Source organism: Streptopelia decaocto (genome assembly GCF_964273445.1).
Source record: "Streptopelia decaocto genome assembly, chromosome: 1".
NCBI lineage: Eukaryota > Metazoa > Chordata > Aves > Columbiformes > Columbidae > Streptopelia > Streptopelia decaocto.
In genome coordinates, this window is record NC_138663.1 from 21,879,245 (window position 1) to 21,901,188 (window position 21,944).

General features: G+C 45.5%; 1 protein-coding gene across 1 annotated transcript; it reads left to right on the plus strand.

The window, feature by feature from the left end:
- The first annotated feature begins 2,025 nt into the window (after positions 1 to 2,025).
- SELENOO (selenoprotein O) lies at positions 2,026 to 17,162 on the plus strand. The gene is made up of 9 exons (XM_082068928.1): positions 2,026 to 2,615; positions 4,051 to 4,254; positions 5,170 to 5,350; positions 7,977 to 8,107; positions 8,510 to 8,790; positions 9,140 to 9,290; positions 10,968 to 11,153; positions 12,241 to 12,397; positions 13,540 to 17,162. Exons 1-9 carry the CDS (start codon positions 2,038 to 2,040, stop codon positions 13,723 to 13,725), a joined length of 2,055 nt encoding a protein of 684 aa, XP_081925054.1. The 5' UTR covers positions 2,026 to 2,037; the 3' UTR covers positions 13,726 to 17,162.
- Positions 17,163 to 21,944: the final 4,782 nt, after the last annotated feature.

Sequence of the window (21,944 nt, forward strand, 5' to 3'; positions counted from 1 at the left end):
TCTCTGATCCCATAGCAATTAAGAACGTAACTTCCCACCCACCGCCCTCGACCAGACATTGTACCTCCACGCAGCCCCTTCTCCCTGCACACCGGGTCAGTGCCATGGAGGTTAACCCCATTGACAGCAGGGGTTGGGACTCCTAATCTTTAAGGTCCCCTAAGGGTGGGTACAGCTTTCTCTTTGGGATAGGAGATGATATATTCATCTGTTTCAGTTTTTCCCAAATCTCCTCGTGGTCCAACCCCTTTTCCTGAAGGATTTTCTTCATTTTGGCAAGCAAAACTCTAGTGGGCTGACTATCTAGCTCTCCTTCATTCACCCCCTGGTTTATTAAGTATCTCCAAATCGTCCCTCTAGGAATGTACTTCCTTCCCTTTGCCCCTGCCCTGTCCTTCTTCGCCACCCCTTTCCCCTTGGTCCCCATCAGGGTCCCCATGTTCTCTAAGGTAGCCATGCATTCGCTGAGGGGGCGGCCAATTAAAGTAGACCCCAGGCTGATGAAAAACCCCTTGTGCAGCTCAGGGGCACGGCAGGCCAGCACCCCCACATCCCCCTGCTCCACATTCACCCCAAAGATGTCAAAGTCGGGGGTCACTGGTTTCTCCCTTTGCTTTAACACCCGGAGTAAGACATTCCCACACAGGTAGGCTGCTGCCTCCTGGACATCTCTCCAGGGTGCCCCCTCCATGTTGTCTCTGAGAGGTTCATACTCTCCCAAGTTTCTAATAACCAGCCTTAAGATCTCTCCCCCCACAGTCTCCCCGGCAGGCAGGGCTCTGATGATCGCCCCCACCTTGGGCCAGGGCAGCCCGATGGCCATCACCACCTGTTTCGCCGCCTCGATCGTGAAGGGAGCGCACTGCTCCAAGGTCCAAATGCGGTTCACCCACACGGGCCACCCCTCCTTGCCTTTCCTCCAAACCTTCTCTTTCCCGGACACATCCCCCGCTCCCTGGCCTGTCTCTCCCTGCGCCGGCTTCGCTTTCCTGGTGCCCGCAGCACCCGCCCTTGGCACCGACGGCTCCTCCTGCGCCTCCAAACTCCAGCCGTCCCCATCCCACGCCTCCGGGTCCCAGTCCGCCTTACTGAGAGCCGCCACCTTCCTCTGGTCCAAACCCTTCCCCAGGGACAGCAGGGTGCCCAGGCACTGCACTTTCCTTCTCAGCCGGGCGTTCTCGGCCGCCTCAGCCCTCAGCTCTTCCCTCAGCTTGTGCAGCTGCTCTGTCTGCTGCCTGAGCAGCGAGCTGTCGCACCGCAGCGCCAGCACCTCCTTGCGAGCCACCTGCAGGCTGTTCTGCAGGCTCTGGATGCACCGCTCCTTCTCCTCCACCGCCGCCTGCAAGACCTGCGCCAGGTCGAACAGCAGCCACTGCAGGGCCGAGCACTTCTTCTCCCCCTTGGGATGGAACACGGATATGTAATTCAGCCACTGCTTCTCCGCAGCTTTCAGCGTGGGGTCTTGCTCCACCACCTTGTAGTCCCACGGGTCTCCCCCGTGCTCCAGCATGGCCTGCACCAGCGCGCCCCGCTCCTCCTGCCGCACCGGGCTCTCCGGCTCCTCTTTCTCCTTTGACTTCCCTCCTCTCGTCAGCCAGGACATCTTCACGCCGGCCAGCTCGGGGTGAGCCGGCAGAGCCTCGACCAAACCCACGCCTGCCGCCCCCCGGGGCTCTCCCCGCTTCCGACCTGGCGCCCGAGGCGCAGCCCAGGCAGACGGACCGTCCGCTGACTACGGAACGCGACACCAGGGCACCGGCGAAGCACCAGGGCACCGGCGAAGCACCAGGGCACCGGCGAAGCACCAGGGCACCCCAAAACCGCAGCGCCCCCCGCTGGCTGCACTCAGCTGCCCCTCGCTGCTCTTCGACCCGGTCGGGTTGGGCCCCCCGCGGCACCAGGTTTTATCTTCCCCACGCGCTGCCGGCCCCAGCGCCCCGCCCCCAGCGGGACCCGGCCCCGCCCCTCGCGGGGTGTGAGCGGGGCGTCCCGGTGGGCGGGGCTGTGTGGCCGTCGCCCCGCCCCGCGGGCAGGCCCATGGCCGCCGTGCTGCGCAGCAGCTGCCGCTTTCCCCTGGTGCTGCTGGCGCGGCCGGGCTGCTGGGGCCGGCTGTGCTCGCTGGGCTCCGCTATGCAGCAGCCCGGCGCTCTCCCGGCGCGGCCGGGCAGCCCCGAGGGCGGCGCGCAGGCGGGCGGCGGGGGCTGGCTGAGCGCTCTGCGCTTCGACAACCTGGCGCTGCGCTCGCTGCCGGTGGACGCCTCCGAGGCCAGCGGGCCGCGGGCCGTGCCCGGCGCCTGCTTCTGCCGGGTGCGGCCCAGCCCGCTGCAGAACCCGCGGCTGGTGGCCATGTCGCTGCCGGCGCTGGCGCTGCTGGGGGTAGAGGCGCCCGTGGGCGATCGGGAGGCGGCGGAGGCCGAGGCGGCGTTGTACTTCAGCGGGAACCGGCTGCTGGCGGGCTCGGAGCCCGCGGCGCACTGTTACTGCGGACACCAGTTCGGCAGCTTCGCGGGGCAGCTGGGCGACGGCGCCGCCATGTACCTGGGCGAGGTGCTGGGCCCGCGGGGCGAGCGCTGGGAGATCCAGCTCAAGGGCGCCGGGCTCACCCCCTTCTCCCGGTAAGGCCTGGCCTGGCAGCGCGGGGAGGGACGGTGCCGGGGCCACCCGGTGCAGCCCGGTCTCGGAGGAGCTGCAGCCGGTGTCCCGGTGCGGGGGCGGTTGGTTCGGGGATGGCCTTCCCTGCCTGCTGTTGCATTAGCGAGGCACTTTACAGCGCGTCTTGTGCTGAGGATCCTCCCCTAAAACATCTCTTGAACAGGGGGTGTCAAAGTCCTGTTCACCGTTCGGCCCTTTGAAGGCAACGGCGAGGCTGAGGTGTCCCCCGGTGAACAGGACTTTGACACCTCTGGCTTAAACCCCCGTGTTGTTTTTTTTTCCTATCGCTGCAGCAAGCGCAATGCATAAATGCCAACTGTGAAGGTGGCCACGTTTTCCTCTGGAAAGCAAGACTGTAATTGCAGTCTCCTTCAGTTGGTACATCGCTTCAGTCCCTGGTTGTCCTCCTGTGAGGTTTTCCCCCCTTGGGAGGACGCAGACCATGGTGGAAGCGGAGCAGCACTAAGCAGTAGGGTTAGGCTTAGGGTTGGGGTCTGACCTGACTGCTCGCTGCGACATTGCCATGTGGCTTTTCCTCCATCCTTCCTGGCTGTGGGAGGGAGTGGTGGGAAAGCCCCAGAAATGGAATGCTGTCCAAATCACTGCAAGGGATCTTCATTAATCGGTTTAGCCTGCACTGGTTTAAGTCTTCGGGTCATTTTCCCACTTGCATTTCCTATATTTTCTATTCCAGCTGTCCAGGCTCAGTAACACCTTAGTTTCATGCATATGGTGCTCTCAAGGCCTTCTTCAGGTCTGTGAAGGTTAAGGAAACCACAGTGAAAATCCCAGATGCTGTGGTGGTGGTCTAGGTCTGCCCTGGGCAGCCGTCCTTGTCTGTGGCCTCTGAAGTGCTGTCAGTGGGGGCTGAGAGCCACCCACACCTGTTCTTTTTACTTGATATCTATTAAATAAGCTAGTTTGCAATTTGCTGTCCAGTTATTTTTTTTAAATGCAACTGCCTTGTATGCCCATATTTAACACCACGTTTCTAGATTACTTACCCAGAAAGATCCAAAAGAGTATTCTTTTTCAAGAGGCATAATAGTAGCCATTTTATCAAGAGGAAATTAATGACTCATCATGTAATAAAGTACCTATAATTGTCCACAATTTTTGAAAGACTCTACTGTGTCAATAAATACAACAGAGTTAATGATTACAAGTGAAGGTTTGTTTTCTTCTGTTATATGTGGTCATCATTGCAAGTGTGTTGTATCTGTCTAGAGCTTTAACAGAAGTTTGAAAGTCTGGCTTTTGTTCTCCAATCTGCCAGTGCTTTGCTGTGTGGCTGCGGTCCGAGCTTGTCACTTCTAGGCTGTTGTTTCTCCACTGCTGGAGGGAGATGGCAGTTCCTGCCCTTATAGCCTCAAAACTCTATGTGTCTTCTTACTGCAGACAAGCTGATGGTCGGAAGGTCCTGCGGTCGAGCATACGGGAGTTCCTGTGCAGCGAGGCCATGTTTCACCTGGGAATACCAACAACGAGGGCTGGAACGTGTGTGACGTCTGACTCGAAAGTCATCCGTGACATATTTTACGATGGGAATCCAAAAAACGAAAGGTGTACGGTTGTTCTGAGAATAGCTTCTACATTCATAAGGTAGAATCCTACTTTGTTGGGATTTTTTTTTTCTTTTAAAACCAAGCACAGCAGTCTTTTAAAATACTATTTTAAGTGTATTTTCATAACAGCACTATTTGTGTATTTCTCGTTCTGGAGGCTTGGAACTCTCTTGCTGAGCTGAAGAAGGTACTTTTCTTGTCCAGCAGATGGGATGAGCTGGTGTCTTTACACCCAGACAGATAAACACCAAGGATGCTAGCCTAGTAGAAAGAAGAACTAAGTTCTGCAGACCTCAGGAGAGTTTTTTCACGTTTATGCCTGCACAGAATAGATGCTTTTATTGATGTTGGTAGCAGTGTGGTGGATTATAGCTCTATGCTTAATTGGAAAACTTCTCTAATGTACTACTGTCAAAGTTTGGGTGTACTTTCCCTGCCTGAGAATCGTATGAGGTTCCCTCTCTGCCACAGAACATTAGGAGTTTCAGGCAGCTGCATTGCTTCTTGTAAGGTAATAGAATATTAGAGGCAGGTGAGGCGTAAAAAATATCTGTGTGCATGCATATATATACCTGGAAAAAACTATCTTACATGCTTGATGTACAGTCTAGTATTTTTAAAAAGTCCTGTTCCTGTATATTTCCTCAGGATAAGAATTTTTCTGTAGTAGTTGTAAGAAACTTCAATGAGCTGGTCTTCAGTACTGGCTGGCATCTTGATCTGTCAGTTTAGTTACACGCAGATTTATGTGCTTCCTTGTGTTGAGTCACTGAGTCTTGCCAAGTTCAGTGTAGGAATCTTGCAGGTCTTTTCTCTCTGTCAGCTGAAGGGTTGGTGTTAAACTCGAGATGATGTGGTGTTACTGCAGAAACAGTAGATGTTTTTACTACTATCAAATGAAGTTAATAGTATCAGATAATACTAAAACATGTTTTTATCATTTTTAAAACAGATTTGGTTCTTTTGAAATTTTTAAACCTCCTGATGAATACACAGGACGCAAGGGTCCCAGTGTTAACCGGAATGATATTCGAATACAGATGCTTGATTATGTGATCAGCACTTTCTATCCAGAAATCCAGGAGGCTTATTCAGACAACAGTGTTCAGAGGAATGCTGCTTTCTTCAAAGAGGTAAGAAAGATCAGATTCTCTTCATTAATCCATAGTGGTCCTCTTTAGCAACTTCATCTGCAAGCGCAGATGACTGAAGTCAGTTAATACCTTGTATCATCTAATTGCCTGAGATATTTTTTTCTTTGGAGAAAACACTCTTAATAGAACTGCTCATCAATGAAAGTAATGTTGATATTGATCAAACCAATGAAAGCAGTTTAACATTTTTAATAGTAAATCATTATTTCTCTGCTCTGGGGGATATTCCCAATACTTGTCTCCATTTGCCAGGAGTGTCTTATGCTGTGAGGGTGAATTCTGGTCCCAGCTCTCAGGTGATGAGCTGACAGTAACCTTGAGAGGTGTCCCTACCCCAGGGGAGATCCTGGCACGCAGCCCACTGCTGTGCAGGAGAGCTCAGCAGGGCCTGGGCTGCCCACTGTTCATGGAGTAAGATGATTGATTCCCACTTGTATTTATGTACCAGCTGCAGATGTTAGTTTCTTCAAAATTTGACTTGAGTCGGACATTGACCAGCACTGTGGTTCTGTGGGCACCCTTGCTGTTGTGTTGTTGTCTGTCTCCCCTGAATCCACTTCCAGCTGGACATGGCCATCATGACCAGACGCATCCATCACAACCAGCACTGGTGGTCTTTGCTTGAGCAGGGTTACAGGAGAAGGTTGAGGAGGAGGGCTGGGAACATGCTGCCACACTAGTCCTGCCTCTTTCTGCTTTTGGCTGCTTTTCCTGGCCCAGTTACTACTGGTTTCCTACCCCATACTGGCACGCTTTCCCCATTGCCCCAGCCTGCCTTGGTTGGTTGGTTTCTTGTGCTCCTCCAGCCTGTACCTGTCCACACTCCAAGCCTGCGCTAGTGTTGTCTCTTCATGTTTTCTCCTTAGCAGAGACTTTCTGTACCTGTCTCCATCTGAAAAGCACCCCAGTCTGTTACCTAATTTGACAAATATGTCCATCTTTTTGACAATGGGGAAGTGCTGTCACCTCAGCTCTTGTGTGTTTATCTTTCTTTTTGTACTGTGGAAGAAATGGAGGAAAAATGTACGAGTGATTGTATTTGACAGCACTGTCTAGAAAGGAGACACTATTGTCTGTACCTTCTCAAATAATTTGTAGGTGTTGTTTATATTTAAATGAGCACGTCCTTGAGATAAGTTTCCTATTCATATATACACATACTTGTTTTCTAGTATGGCTAGCAGAGGAAAAATGTGATCAAAAGAAATAAAGGTCAAAGTGAGTGCAGAGTTGTCTCTTTACAGTCAATGTTCCCATCTTTGAATGGCACCCAAGCTTTAATTGCTTTCAGGTGTTCTCATTAGTGGGATTTGTTTTTTACCAGAGCACTGACAGCGGGTTATACATTCGTACAAAGACATCCAGCAGTCATGAGTTGCCCTAAGGCTGGTGTGCTTTCATCCCGGCTCTGCTGGCCTGGATTTGTTTATTTTTAAGCTTTCCCATCTTCCTGGCACAGAGCTGTCGTGCAGGCTGTGTCTTGTCTCCCTTGCTGGTTATGGTGTGTCAGTAATCAGTTTTGCACATGTGTAGCTAGTTGGTACCTTTGCTGTTAACTAGCTCTTTTTTAAAACCTTAATAAGATGCACTTACATTGCAGCTGGACAGAACATCTGCTTTAAATTTCTGTACACTGATGGCTATTTGGGGAGATGGGCGATTTTAGCTATGAAAATAGTTTGATTTAAAAGTTGTAGCTAATGACTACATAAATTTTTTATTTACAACAATTCAGTAAAGTAGTTATAGATACCCATGTTTATTTAAACACCAGGTTAGCTTCCTGGATTTTAGATTTAATGAGGCATATATAGTTGTAGTTGACAGGTGGGCTAATTCATTAAACAAGTAGAACTATTTTAAAATATTACACTATTTATTCGAACACTAGGGCACATGCGGTGATTACACTCAAGGATTCCACAACAGTAACTCTCAGGCAGCTGAAAAACTCTGATGAAACTTGCATTTGGTGAAGAATTGCATTTAAAGAAAATTTTCATTCTTGGAGTAGTTTTACTTAACCTCGTAGCTTTTTTTCCCCTCTCTAAACATATTGAGGGAAGTGCTTATCAGTGCTGAAACTTCTTAGCAGGGGATAATTTTTTGTGTAAACCACTAACCGTCCTGTAAATCACTCTTACATACCAGGTAAACAAAAAGACTAATTTTACATTAGGCTTTGTTGCATATAGTTAGTGTATTTCTTAGACTTTGCTTAGGCTTTCTCCTGCCTGTAGTTAAAGGGTCTTTAGTAGTAAGCAAATGTATTTGCATCATGTCTGGAATAGTAGGCAGGTCTGTTGTCAGTTTACCTTATTTCAGTGTTCTGTCTCCAGTGTGTTTTGAAGCTGCCTGGTTGACTTGCAAGTCAAGTACGGAAGGAAAGAAGCAGCAGCAAACAGAAATGGGAGGCTGAGAAACAGAGCAGTTAGTAACAGGAGGAGAGAGGCAAGCTGTCCTTAAGATACCTGTGTGTACAGCACTGCCAGAATCTGCTTCCATCAGAGCCCTAGAAAGATCAGTTCAGACTAGGAAATGCTTGGGAATACATGGATGTGTTGGAAATACGTTGTGTTGAAAAGTGAAAAAAAATGTCTTTTAGATAACAAAACGGACGGCGAGATTGGTTGCGGAATGGCAATGTGTTGGGTTTTGCCATGGCGTGCTGAATACAGATAATATGAGCATAGTTGGACTAACCATCGACTACGGCCCTTTTGGTTTTATGGACAGGTCAGTGTGGCATAATTTTTTAAAATGTGCATGTGCTTGCTATGTGGAACAATCCTGATGTTCACAATTGCTTTAATATTTTATTACTAAAGCAGATTTATGAACCCTTTATATGACAGCGTAGATTAACTTAGTTCTAGTTGTCCTGTGATTCTTCATTTCAACTTCTTTTTAACTATATTCACAACATCTCTAACTGTTAGACTGTTCTCGTAGCCTGTGGCGTTTCTCAGTGTTTGAGAGGGCAGGAAAATAATAAGGTAACTTTGGGAAAAGATTCAAGGAGTGTTCCCTTTCAAATTTTTTAGTTTTCCTAGAGGACACTAAAAAAATAAAAATAATACTTCTCATGGTATTGGTATCCAGCTAACTAGAAGAATGCTAACTATTTCTTCATTGTAGATATGACCCTGAGCACATTTGCAATGGTTCTGATAACACAGGGCGCTACGCTTACAACAAGCAGCCAGAGATTTGCAAGTGGAACCTGGGGAAGCTCGCCGAAGCTCTGGTTCCAGAGCTGCCCTTGGAAATCAGTGAACTCATCCTGGAAGAGGAATATGATGCAGAATTTGAGAAACATTATTTGCAGAAGATGAGGAAGAAACTAGGCCTAATCCAGCTGGAATTAGAAGAAGATAGTAAGCTGGTGGCTGAGCTACTTGAAACCATGCATCTCACAGGTTGGTGAGGAGCACAGTGGGTTATTATTTAATAGCCCATCAGTATCTTACAGTCAAACCATAATGGAGTTTTTATCTTGACTTTACAAGAAAGCAACCTCATGCAAGTACATTGTCATCTGAGGGAAGAACAAAAGTCTGAAAAATAATTCCCTTTGTGTGAACCCTGGGGCAGTTGTTGCCTGGATAGAGGGCTCCCCATCTCACACCTGCACCCTCACTGAGGGGGCAGGTTATTTGCTATTCAGAGGTGACCTATGCTGCTGTGGGAAAGGGTTTGGAAGAAAATGTGGGACCTGTTTTCTTACTGATTTGTTATTCACATTACTCATATTGTTTACTTTTTCAGGTGGAGACTTCACAAATATTTTCTACTTGCTAAGTTCATTCTCAGTACACTCTGATCCTTCAAAATTGGAAGATTTCTTAGAAAAGGTTACAAGTCAGTGTGCTTCTCTGGAAGAACTGAAAGTTGCTTTCAAACCACAGATGGATCCAAGGTAATGCTCTACTTAAATGCTTTTGGCCCATGCTTTTAGTTTCATGATAACCATAGTGAACTCTGCATGCTGTGTAATATTTGACTAAATTTGGAAATTCCACTGCTAAGTAGATGCATCGTGATCTACAGCAGTGGCGATTCTTGTATGTTTTGTGCCTGGTGAATGCTCAGCAGCAACTTGCAGCAGTTGGCTCTTGGGCTGAAGTTGTCTGAGCTTTTGTTTGGTTCTTGTTTTTTTTTTTTTCCCCACTGTCACTGCTGACTAAGGCAATGAGAGCACTGGATAGTGAAGTGATACTGAAATATTTTGTAGAAGAATTGGATTTACCATGTTCTGCCAGTGTGCTGTTGGCAAATAATCACCATGTTTTGAAATAAGTGTAACCTAAGTGCATGCTTTGGGCTCTCAAAACTGTGTGGTGCCACCCACGTCCCATTTGATGGGTTATGTTCTGCAGCTCAGCTGCTCTGGGCATGGAAAGATGCTGAGGTTTGTTCAACAGCTACTTATAACCATGAGTGCAGCAGTTTTTCATTTTTTGGAGCAGTGGAAAACAGGGAGTGACAGTGACTCATGAATTCATCATTTTTATTTTTCCTAGCATCGTCCCAGATGAGGAAGAAATTAAAGTGGGGATATTTTGGGTAGGGTGTCAAAGTGTTTCATGAAGGCAACGAACCTACCAGGTTCTTCAGCCTTTTCTGTGTGTTGATATCACAATTAACTTACAGAAAGCAGAGAGCTGAGAAGACAGGCTGGTGTGAAACTTGTTCATACAAGTTTGGTGTTATGCCGAGATGGTTGGATGTAGTAATTTAGAATTTTGAAGATCTTACTGATTATTTAAGTTTTAGTGACAATGCACTAAAATGAAAGGGAACTGAATTAAGCTGCTAGATACTACTCATTTAATTAAGTTGCAGGTTTCAGCTACTTTGAAATTGTAAATGGCTATCAGGCAATATGAAGCTGACTCATGACAGATGAGACTTTTTTTTTTTTAACATTACTTTCAGACTTAGAGGAACATGAAAAGTAGCTATAAATCATCATTATATGGATGTAAGGCTTTGGAGGGCCATAGTACTGTGTTAAAGTGAGTACATAACTGATTTTTGTCACAGCACTTGGATATCATAGGGCTGGGTGTGTTAGATGTGTAAGTCAGATTTGCATAGTATTTTTGAGCTCATATCTACAAAGCACCTAGCTTATCTCTGCTTATTAAAAGTAGGAAAATGTAATCTGATATAATTAAATCAGTTATTTGTTTTGCTGCCAGGGAAGAATGTTTCTTTTCTCCTTTGTTTATAAATGCATTCAGAGAAGGAAGTAAAAACACTTGGTGTGTTTTGTTATGCTACAACTCAACACTCTTAGCGGTTTTATTTTACATTTTGCTCTAGTGCAGTTATTAATCAAAGAAAAATAGAAGTTGGCTAGCATGGTATCGAAAACAAGGTGAAGCTATTGTACAGCACCAGCTAACATAATCAAATGTAAAAAGATAGAATCTTAATCAAACTTGCACCAAAACAACCTGGATATTGTTAGGAACTTTCTACCACAAAGCAGTTCTCATGCTGTGAATGTTTTCTTACCTACTTTACAGTTCACAAAGATGGATCTTGACAGGCAGCTCATCCTTAATGTGTTTGTTTCTCTTGTTCCCAGACAACTGTCAATGATGCTAATGTTGGCTCAGTCCAATCCTCAGCTGTTTGCATTAATTGGAACAAAAGATAGTATAAATAAAGAATTAGAACGCATTGAACAGTTCTCTAAACTGCAGCAGTTAACAGCAGATGATTTACTGAGCAGAAATAAAAGACACTGGAAAGAATGGCTGGAGAAATACAGGTAAGGTTTCTCAGTGTGCAGAGCAGTATATTTGTTCTGCATTTCATTTGAGAAGAGTGTGCCAGTCTCACAAAAGACACCCTGTCCCAAAGCGTATGGGCTGGGAGGGATGCGAGGGACATGCAACTCAAAATATTAACTACTCCAGGGCCACTGTCTGGGTTGCTGTGGGAGTTCAAGGGCATCTGTGTATTTTGTTTACTAGATTTTGGGGAGGGATGGGGGTATAGAAATCACCTCCCATCAAATCTATTATTAAAACTGCTTTAAGAATGTTGATGTTGATTCTGGCAGATACTAATTTCAGTTGTGAGCTAAGTGCTCCCTAACTAGAGTTGACTGCTCTCTAAGTATTTTATCCTTTTACTTTTTGTTTCTGAAGCAAAACAATCTATGCATTAACATAGAAAGCAAGCAGAAGTATTCTCAAAGAGTAACTGTAAAAGAAGTCACAGCCAGAAAAAAATGTCCAGACTATGCAAGCAGGCATAACTTAAAATCCTAAAAACCCAGTGTTAGCAGGAGATTTTCTTTAAGGAAAACCCCTTAGTAGAGCATTAGATGTTTGTGCTGCATGGTCAGGACTCCTTTGCCTCACCTGGCTGCCTGTGGTCTTGTTCTCCAGCAGGACTGAGATTTTTAGCAAGTGTTCCTGCTAATGGGTAGATCAAACTCCCTCAGCTGTGTTGTATCCCTTTGATCAGAACACCAGAAGCTTTAGCCAATAAACAAGCACAGAAATACTTAAACCAAGTTCTGAATGTGAAAGCTTTTGCAGAGCAGTGCAGAACAGCCCATGCACCGCTGTGCGTGTGGGGCGGGGTTGTCTTAATCTGACTTTTCAGAGAATGTGCAAGGTGTGCCGTTTCTTCAAGCCTTCTCAGGACCTGCTGATAGTCTGTAGTGCTGCTTTTGAAGGAGGTGGTGTTTTGTAATCTGTTGTTAATGCTGGATTTTATAAATGGAGAGGACTATAGATGATGAAATATTAAGAACTGCAAACTACGGATCTCAGGGCAAGGAAGTGGGTCAACTTTTACGTGCAGATCTTGCACCAAACCAGTTGCTTTCACTTGCTTAATTTCAGAGTCCGTTTGCAAAAAGAAATTGAAAACGTTAGTGATGCTGATGCCTGGAGTGCTGATCATGTGAAGGTCATGAATTCAAACAATCCAAAATATATATTGAGAAATTATATTGCCCAGAATGCCATAGAAGCAGCTGAAAATGGGGATTTCTCAGAGGTATGCTACTACTGCTTAACTTCTCTCTGGGTTTGTGTGGATGTGTAGTGGTGCTCTTGATGACTGATATTATGCCAGGTGAGATTCATTCTGGCATCACAGGTAGCTAGGGGACTGGGAGTTTGCTGTTGAGAAGGTCTGGATTGGTTTTGAGGGAGCTGTGGTTTCAATGACTGCAGAACAAAGAAAGGAATTGAAAATCTGAGTCTGAACAGCTTTTGTATGCTGATATCAGGACAAGGCCCTCACCCCTGCTTCTGCTCTCTTCTGTATGGTGTCTGCTGTGGGAGGCAGTAGGGGGTGAATGTATAGAATCGTAGAATGCTTTGGGTTGGAGGGACCTTTAAATGTCAACTAGTCCAACCCCTGGGAATAAGCAGGGACATCTTGAACCAGATCACGTTGCTCAGAGCCCCATCCAGCCGGGCCTTGAACGTTTCCAGGGATGAGGCATCCACAGCTTCTCTGGTCAACCTGTTCTAGTGTCTCACCACCCTCACCATAAAAAAGTTTCTTCCTTATGTCAAGTATAAATCTCCCCTCTCTTAGGTTAAAACCATTACTCCTTGTCCTATTGTAACAGGCACTGCTGAAAAGTCTGCCCCCATCTTTCTTATAGGCTCCCCCTAAGTACTGGAAAGCTTCTATAAGGTCTCCCTGGAGCCTTCTCTTCTCCAGGCTGAAAAACCCCAGCTCTCTCAGCCTGTCCCTATAGGAGAGGTGCTCCAGCTTTCTGATCATTTTTGGTGACCCTCTCCAATAGGTCCACATCTGTCTTCATTCTTGTTCCTTGCTGTGCTGTTATCTTTTAAAAGTCATGGCTTTCACCTGGCGAGTTCAGCATGTGGATTGTAACATCCAGAATATGGGAAAATTAATTTATTCTCAGAAATTACATAAGACCTTGTATTTGAGACTTTTGGTTTATTTGAGGTTGAGCTCCATACAGATACAAACTCAGCCAGTCAAGATTTTACAGTTTTCAGTTTATTTGATATGCATATTGTTCACCTGTTTAGCTTGTCTGAAGTTAGTGTATTAAATACAATATACTCAACTATTATATGGTTGTGAGGTTCTTCCCTACATTGTTTTGCCTTTACTTTCTAAATTCTCATAACCATGCTATGTTTTCTTTCTAGGTAAGAAATGTACTGAAACTCTTGGAGAATCCATTCCAAGAAGCAGAAAGCTTCGGGGAGGTAAAGGAAGATGCCGAAGAGGAGGGAGCAACAGCTGCAGCAGCTGCTTGTGCTCAGGAAACCAGCAGTAGACTGCCGTACTGCAGTAAACCTCCACTCTGGGCTTCAGAGCTCTGCGTTACATGATCTTCGTAGCTGCCTTGTTTCATTTTTTGCTGTAAACTGAAGAGACTGATCCTCCTTCAGCAGTGAAGAATTCAGCAAGGCAAACAGCAAAGTGCTATTAAGTTATTGAAACAACCCTACATTTGGATGCATCTGCAACAGACTTCAGCTGTGCTTAATTTGAAGCAATTGTGGATCACTGGAACAAACTAGTGACAATCACCAGTCCTTATACATCTGTAATTTAAATGTTTTGGAACTGAAAATCTTTCCTTTATTCATACTGCACCGCAAGTAGAAAGCAATATTTTACATTGAGGCGGGCTGAATTTTGAACATCCAAATGGAGTTGTTATGTGAAGACAAAAATAGCAAGTCAGGAATCTGATCTGTTTTTGTCTGATGTCTTAACTAATAGTACTTCTAACATTTATTTGCTGCTTTCTCTATGCAGGGACTTTTCATCCTCTTCAATAGAGGAATAGATTCCATGTTGCTTGTTTTTAAGCTATGTTTCATTTAAGTAAGTAGTTCATTTCTTGTGAACCTTCAGATTGATCATCTATTTTTAGAGAATTGTTTTGGTTTTTGTTTTTTGTTTTTTTTTTTTAATACAATAAGAACAGAATTAAGAGAGAAAATATATATATATATATATATTTGCACTTGAAATTCATGGTGGTAAAGCTCATTCAGGTTCAGTATATTTGCATACAATGCGGACATATTTACTAAAATCATGGGTGCCGTTTGTAAGTCAGTTGACTTGGGCAAGGTCAGGTAACCAAATTAGAGTGAACTTTAAACTACCCCAGTACTCACATCCAGGTTCACTGTCTGTTTGTGTGCTCTTCACAGAGTCTGCTTGTACGAGAAGCGGGCAGGTGGGGTGCCTGTTCCTGCTCACTCGTCAGGGGGATTTTTCTATTCTCACTCTGGTCTTGTACCTTTTAGTTTGTTTCCATGGTCTTTGAAAATCTTCATGCTGCAAGTTGCCCTTCAGGAACACGTTCTTTGAGCTTTACAGAGGGTATCGGGGGAGGATGGGAGCTGACTTGCTTGCAAGTTACTTACTGGTAGTGTTTGTTGAGGTTTTGGGGGAAAGTTGGTTGCCATTACTGCGACATCAGCAAAAAAAAGTTGTTCTGTAGTTAGCTATTAATTTGCTTTCTCGACTTTTTTCTAAAGGACTCTATTACTGGTTCAGATACCTGAAATCTTGTGAAAAGTTTGATTTAATGCAAAGGTTTCTCTTTTCCAAAGAGACCACCGTGTTACACTGTGAGCTTAGGTGTACTCTAGTAAAACCTTTGTCCACCCCTGTGCAAGCTTGGTATCAGCTCAGGTGGAATTGTGCTCTTTTAAGTCTTCCTCAACATACAAGCTATGGAAAAACAGGGAGAACAGTTGGACTACTGCTAATCCATCTGTAGTAATAATCAATTTGTCCTCCTTACTGCTACAGTAAATAGGTGATGCTTTGAATGTAAACATTCATTCTGTCTTGCCTTTGACCTGAAAAAACTGATGCTGAATAATGCCTTGTGACAGCCTAGTTTGTTGGACACACACAGCACTTTCTGTGACATCTTGGAGTCCTTACAGAAAAGGACAAACTTGAGGGTGTATTTACCTCGTCCATGGAGAACAGTGTGGCTGGAAGAGAAGTACCCTGAAGCAGCGGGCAACAAGCAATGCCAGCTGCTGCAGCTGGTTGTCTTCTAGAAATAATCTGGTTTTGTTAGAGTTTCAGACTGTCATCGGGGATGATCCTTCCTCTGAACTTGTGGGTACTGGAACCAAACCATTTAATGGAAACTTTAACAGAAAGTCGGTGCTGGGTGAAAACGACTGCGCCAGGGGCGGGGCGATGTGCTGGCAATTTGAAAGCTGCTTTGAACATACGCTTGGCAAATGTGCCAACCCATGATCTCTTGTGCTGTGCCTGGTCCAGAAGGGAGGGATGGGGCCAGGGGGAAGTTGCTCCAAGCTGATCAGCACAACTCTCTGCTGGTTTTGCTTCTAAATTTCTATCTTTCCTTTTGGGAGGCAGAGGGGAACAGTGTTTTAGAGGAGCTCCACCCAAGCTTTTGGCCGAACAGAATGAGCTAGAAAGCAATGATTTTACACCATACCTAAAGGAATCAAGTCTCTTTAATGGCATTCTGATAGTGATTTGGGGGGATTGAGTAGATCTCTATTCATAATGGCATGGAGAAGGAGAATGATATAACTGGGTGTTTGGACATAGGAGAAATGGAATTAACTACCAAAGTATTTTGCATATAAAGATAGAAATTATTTTGCATCTATAATGCCAAAATCATGGAGAGGTACTTTGAAATAATTTGCTAGCAATTTTATCCTTAAAAAGGGAAAATGAATATAACAGTGTAGAATGGATATGTAGTGTCATATCCTGCTAAATACATTCCTTGTTTACATATAGAACAAGTGCAAAAGGTCTAGAAAACTTGAAATGGTGAGTGCAGACCCTTGGTGTGGATGCTCTGGTGTGCCACTCAGTAAAGCTGTATTTGTAACAGATGCAGCTGTTCACCCACTAGTGGAAATACCAAGAGGGTATTGCCATAGTCTGACTGCGCTGATGTTCAACTGCTCGGTTCCTCAGTGTGTTGCAGTTGTATTGATGCTTTGTATTTGAAGAAGCGTGAGGATCAGAAGCCAAGCAGAATGCTTGTTCTCTTCTAGCACTTGCATTTCAAACAGCAGGGAGTAGTTTCGGCTCTGATGATAGTCAGATTCTCCTGTTCTTGTTCCTGGAGCAGTGTGGAGGCAGATGGTTGTTCAGGACAATTAGACCAAATTTTGACCAGGTAAGAACTTAATCTCTTAGCTCAGTTCTTCAGAGAGAAGGGAATACAGCTTATAACATTTTGGGAGTCTAAATACTTGAATCATAAACTGCTTCTTGATTTTTTTACAGCTTATATTTGCAATAGGTAAATGTGAAAATAATATTTCTTATTGATCAAATATTCTGCTTGTTTAAAAGCCATGGACTTAGGCTCAAAATGAATTGATGACTCTTCATATCAACAGCTTTCTGTGGAAACACTTGATTTGACTTAGCCTGTGGCTACACAGCCTGAACTAACCTTGCATAAAAGCAAGTGGTACCCAGATGACAAAACTGAAATGAGGAGCTCTGGGAGACGTGTCTCTGGATGGTCTCACGTGGTAGTGGGACTTCTCATTTCATAAGATTTCACCATAGCTCTGCTTCGTGAGCTTGCAAATCTGTGATTGCTGGATGTGTTACTGTCAGCTCTCACTTTGGAATGTTTTGCGGGGTTTTTTTTCATCGTGGTTTTTTGTTTGGTTGGTTGTTGTTGTTTGTTTTTTTGGTTTGGGGTTTGGTTTGATTTGTTTCCCCCCAAACAAGTGCTACAGCTTTCTTTGATTCTTATATTAAAAAATAAAAAATGCCATTTTAATATTCTTGTTCATGTGTATTTCGTGAAGGAGTTTTGCTGTCAGCCATACTGTTCGCAGACTTCATTTCTTTAGAAGTATTTGTTCTGTGCTGACATCAGATGGCCAGGTCATATCTCAGAAGGAAACCTCGCTTCCTATTTTTGCAGTGTTTTCTGAGGAGTGGATTATCACAGGTACGCTCTCCTGCCTCGCCAGGGATTTTGTTAGTCCACTTGGAGCAAGGTAAGTACCTTCCTCAGCAAATACAGGATGTGATTTTAAACTCTGCTCACAGAAATAGGCCTTTGGGTAGAAAGTGAAGATGCATTTTGTTTAAGTGTACATAAACTGAATTCAGTAGTTTGTGCATTTTTTTTTCCCAGAGATCTCAGGGATATAATAGAGAATGGGACTCTTCAGAGTGGAGAACATCTAGTACAGAGCATGTTGGGTGCAGTGGATGCCCTGGCACGTGGCCCTGTTGCACACAAGGAAATGGTGTATCAGGATCTAGCGATGTGTGATTTGGTTCTGCAGAATTTCAGGTCTTATTCCTGCAGTCCCAGTGCAGGGACTCCCCTGGGAGCTGTGGGGACCCAGAGGCTCAGGGAAGCACATGGTTGGGGAGGGTCACTCTCCACTTACTGCACAGCTGGTTATTGGCAGAGCCGGGTTTATGTAGTCCTACGCTTGGCTTTAAACCAAACCCGGTTCCTCACTAACCTTGCATCAGCTGTTTAACAGATGACTTGCGTCATTTATGGTCTCCTTGAGCAAAGGTTGTGCCTTTTCCTTGGTGGTGTTGGTGGTGGATGGGGAGGGGGCAGAGAGAGGAGAGGTGTGGGTTTGAAAGGGAGAAATACTTGCGCTGGCAGCCAGATGAGCAGTGGTGTCTGCTTGTTCTGAGCCACTGTGCTGCTGTAGCCAGAAACTGGTTCTGGGTGGAGGAGCACAGACTGTGGTGTGCACGGGAGAGGTGGACGGAACTGGGTCTCTTCAGCCTTGGAAGGCTGAAGGTGTCGACAGCCGCTGCTGGAAGAGTATGGAGAAGGTCAAACTTTGAAACAAGTTGTCAGAGGTGGTATCTCCATCCTTGGTGATCCTCAAAGTGTCACTAGAGCAGGTTGCTCGGGACCTTGTTCAGTTGGACCTGTGTCAAGCTGGGATTGGACTAGATGACTTCCAGACATCCTGGCCAGCCTGTATTATTCTGTGAATGTTCTGGGGCTGACTGGCTTAGTGCACTTCAGTGCACAGGGGTTCTTGCCCTTTGGAGGGTCTCACCTGGGGACACTGGCAGCAGCTGATTGCTCTCTGGGGCCTTTAATGCTACAGCAGGGTCAGAGGGGGTTATTTGCTGGAATTCTGCAGAGCTCTTCATTCATCTGGCTACCAGATCCTCATGCAGTGGGATTTGTTTGCTTGTAGACTAGGTCAGTTCAGAAAGAGGAGATATTACAGCAGTCTTTGCAATTAAATTGGAGGAGGAGGTGGAAAAGTGATTTTTAGGTGATACTAAAAGTAATGAGTCATTTGTTGTGCTGATAATTGGGAATGTTGAGAAATATCTTGAGGTAGTGCTGGAGCGTCACCCAGCTCTGATGTAGCTCACTTTCCCACCTGGATACACATGTGGCTTCTCAGGGTGCGTCAGCTGAGGTAGATCTCCACGCTCCAAAGTATCTGTTGAACAGGATTATTTCTCCATATTTGTTACTTGGCTGTGATGGAGGTGGGTTTAGGCCAAACCTGTTGCTTGTCACTTTGCATGGATGATATCCAAGCAAAGAGCTGAGGCAACCCCCAAGCCTCAGTTACCCTGAATTTACTTTGCCAGATCCATGCTTCTTTAGACCACACAGCACCACAGGCTCGGGCTTCTCAGTTTTGCTGGGCCATGTCCCAGCAGCATCACCACCTGTTCTCAGTAGCCCCCCCAGCTCCTTACACAGGCAAATGGGCCTGAGGCGGCTTCTACCCCTGACCAGAGTCGGTATGAGGCAGGGGCAACAACCTGCACCTGCCCCTCCAGAGCCAGGCAGGGCTGTCAAACTCATTTCCACCCGCAGCCATATCAGCCTCACAGTTGCCTTCAAAGGGCCAAATGTAATTTTAGGACTGTATAAAAGTAGGAGCAGTTACATTCGGCCCTTTGAAGGCAACTGCGAGGCTGGTGTGGCCCCTGGTGAAAATGAGTTTGATGTCCCTGCTTGAGGGTAATGGATGTAAACTCAACAGGTTTCACAGCACTATCATATCTTACGTAAGTTACAACAGCTCAGGCTATACTCTAAAGAACACAACTAATACCTTTGTTGCAACTTATTTCCGTTTATTTGGCTTTAAGCTTCAGGCATTTACAGTGTTGGTTATTCTTGCGTGTGTGCTGTGGCAGTTCTCAGTTGCTCTCAACTGTATAAAAATGTAGCATTTGTTCTCCCACACCCCCACATCAGCCTTAAACACAGAGCTGAAATTTAGTGATACTCTGTAGTGATACTCTGTGCAAGTATTAATGGAAGCAGAAACATTTTTAGTAAGCTAGGCTGAGCTACAAAGCTTATTTCATGTGATTTCTATTCTTAAGTTGATTTTTAAAAAAAGAAATTGATGCTGAGGGCAATGAAGCTGGTGAGGGGCCTGGAGCACAAGTCTCAGGAGGAGTGGGTGAGGGAACTGGGGCTGTTCAGCCTGGAGAACAGGAGGCTGAGGGGAGACCTTATTGCTGTCTGCAACTACCTGAAAGGAGGGTGTAGTATGGAGGGGGTTGGTCTCTTCTCCCAAGTAGTAAGTGACAGGATGAGAGGAAATGGCCTCAAGTTTAGGGGAGGTTTAGATTGGATATTAGGAAAAACTTCTTCACAGGAAGAGTTGTCGGGCATTGGAACAGGCTGCCCAGGGCAGCGGTGGAGTCACCAGCCCTGAAAGTGTTAAAAAGGCGTTTAGATGAGGTTCTTAGGGATATGGTTTAGTGCCACAGTTAGGTTATGGTTGGACTAGATGATCCCGAGGGTCTCTTCCAACCAAAACACTTCTATGATTCTAAACCAGTAGAAAAATATACAATTACATTGAAATTTAAATAGCATTTGCTTCCATTTTATTAAAAAAAAAAAAGTTGCACAAAGAATGATGAATATATTACCACTTATCAGGAGGAGAATCTGAAGCCCAGAGAGAGAAGTGATTTTGCTGATGATGGCAAAGCTGCGCTGGCTCCCAGGCCTGGCCGGTGCCTGGGCAGGTTTTCCACCCCCTCGGCTCCCCAGTGGGTGTGTGAGCTGCCCATGGAGCGAGGAGAACGTGGGGTGGGTGCTGGGGGCAGCGGTGGGGTCAGTCCCGGGCAGCACTTCTGCCTGTGGGGCTTCCATCCCGCCCTCAGCTGTTCTGTGGGCTGGCAGATGGAAACCTCCTGTCTGAAATGATCTTTTTGCGAGTTAACGAATTCAGCACCAAGACTGGTGTTACAACACTCTGGTTTTGTAAACTCTGTTCTCTCTCCCCTCTGTTCTCTCCCGCCACAGCCAAAAACCAAAAGGTGATCTGTAAAGCTGTAAAGGGAGGTGGTAGATCCCCTTATCAATGACTGTGAAAACAGGGCAAAAGGAGGCCGAGGAGGGAATGTCCTTCAGCTGCCTCTGGCAGGCCCCATACACTCCAAGCTGTGCGTCCTTCACCCTTGTGAATTTAATTAGGAGTTGCCAGTACCAAGGTGTGGAGAAAAATTCCTATTTATGGATGTTTCTAGATGACTTTCAAAAGTTTTACTGTGCAGGAAAGCAGAGAGCTACTGTAACCATTTCTATACCAAAGTGCTCATATAACACCACAAAGTTGGAAATACACATTTGTTTTTCTACTTCTAGGTCATTCTTGGTGTTTCCTAACTGCCCTTTCTACACAAGCAGTATTTTAAAAATCAAAAAATTGAAGACTTTTGTGCAGGGTCCAGACAGGTTGGAATTAACTTTCTTCAGAGCAGCCTCTACAGGTTTATGTTTTAGATTTGCAGCTGAGCCAGGGCTGATAACCCAGCAGTGTTGTGGTTGTTTATGACCCATGTCAAGGCTGCCTTGTTTCTCACTGTACTGGCCCAAGGAGGGGCAGGCTGGGGTGGGAGGGGAGACAGCTCACCCAGACTGGCCACAGGGCTGTTCCATGCCAAACACCCTCATGTTCAGCAAGAAAAACTGGAGGAAGGGGTCTTTCTTTCTTTCTTTCCATATGTTGCAAGAAACCACCAAGGCTCATCTGACTCTTGGACTATTACAGTCCAAGAGCATATGATCGTTGATGGTTTTTCTCCTCCTTCCTGCCAGTGAGGGTGAACTGCTGGAGGAGTGGATGGATTTTATGATTCGGTAAAACACATTACAGAGCTCAGCATGAGGATAAGGAGTGTGATGTAAACAAATTCAAACAGTAACGACGAAGATTATTCAAAAGGATCCCAGAATGGCTGAGATTGGAACAGATCTCTGGAGATCGTCTTCTAATCCAACCTCTCCCCATGATTCACTGTATTTATAAATGTTTGGAAATTGGAAGTATAAGGATTGCAGGAGCATAGGAGATTAAGAAAAGAATAAAGTATTTCAGATTATTCAATTAAGAGAAACTGTTTTATGGCAGTTCAGTGCATCTTTCTCCAACAGGAGGGATGAAGTATGCTCCAAGTGTAGCAATGCCAGGCCAGGTTTATACCACCACAGAAGGGAATCCTGCGTTAGTAGTCAGTGGGATGACGAGTAGTCATGACTTGCATTTGAGAAATCTGATTTTTAGCTATCGCTAATCTTGCT

Excerpts from the sequence above, each read along its gene's own strand:
- SELENOO (XM_082068928.1), top strand. The coding sequence starts at position 2,038 with ATGGCCGCCGTGCTGCGCAGCAGCTGCCGCTTTCCCCTGGTGCTGCTG. Across the intron at positions 4,255-5,169 it reads ATAGCTTCTACATTCATAAG|ATTTGGTTCTTTTGAAATTT; the intron begins GTAGAATCCTAC and ends TTTTTAAAACAG. Across the intron at positions 8,791-9,139 it reads TGAAACCATGCATCTCACAG|GTGGAGACTTCACAAATATT; the intron begins GTTGGTGAGGAG and ends TTACTTTTTCAG.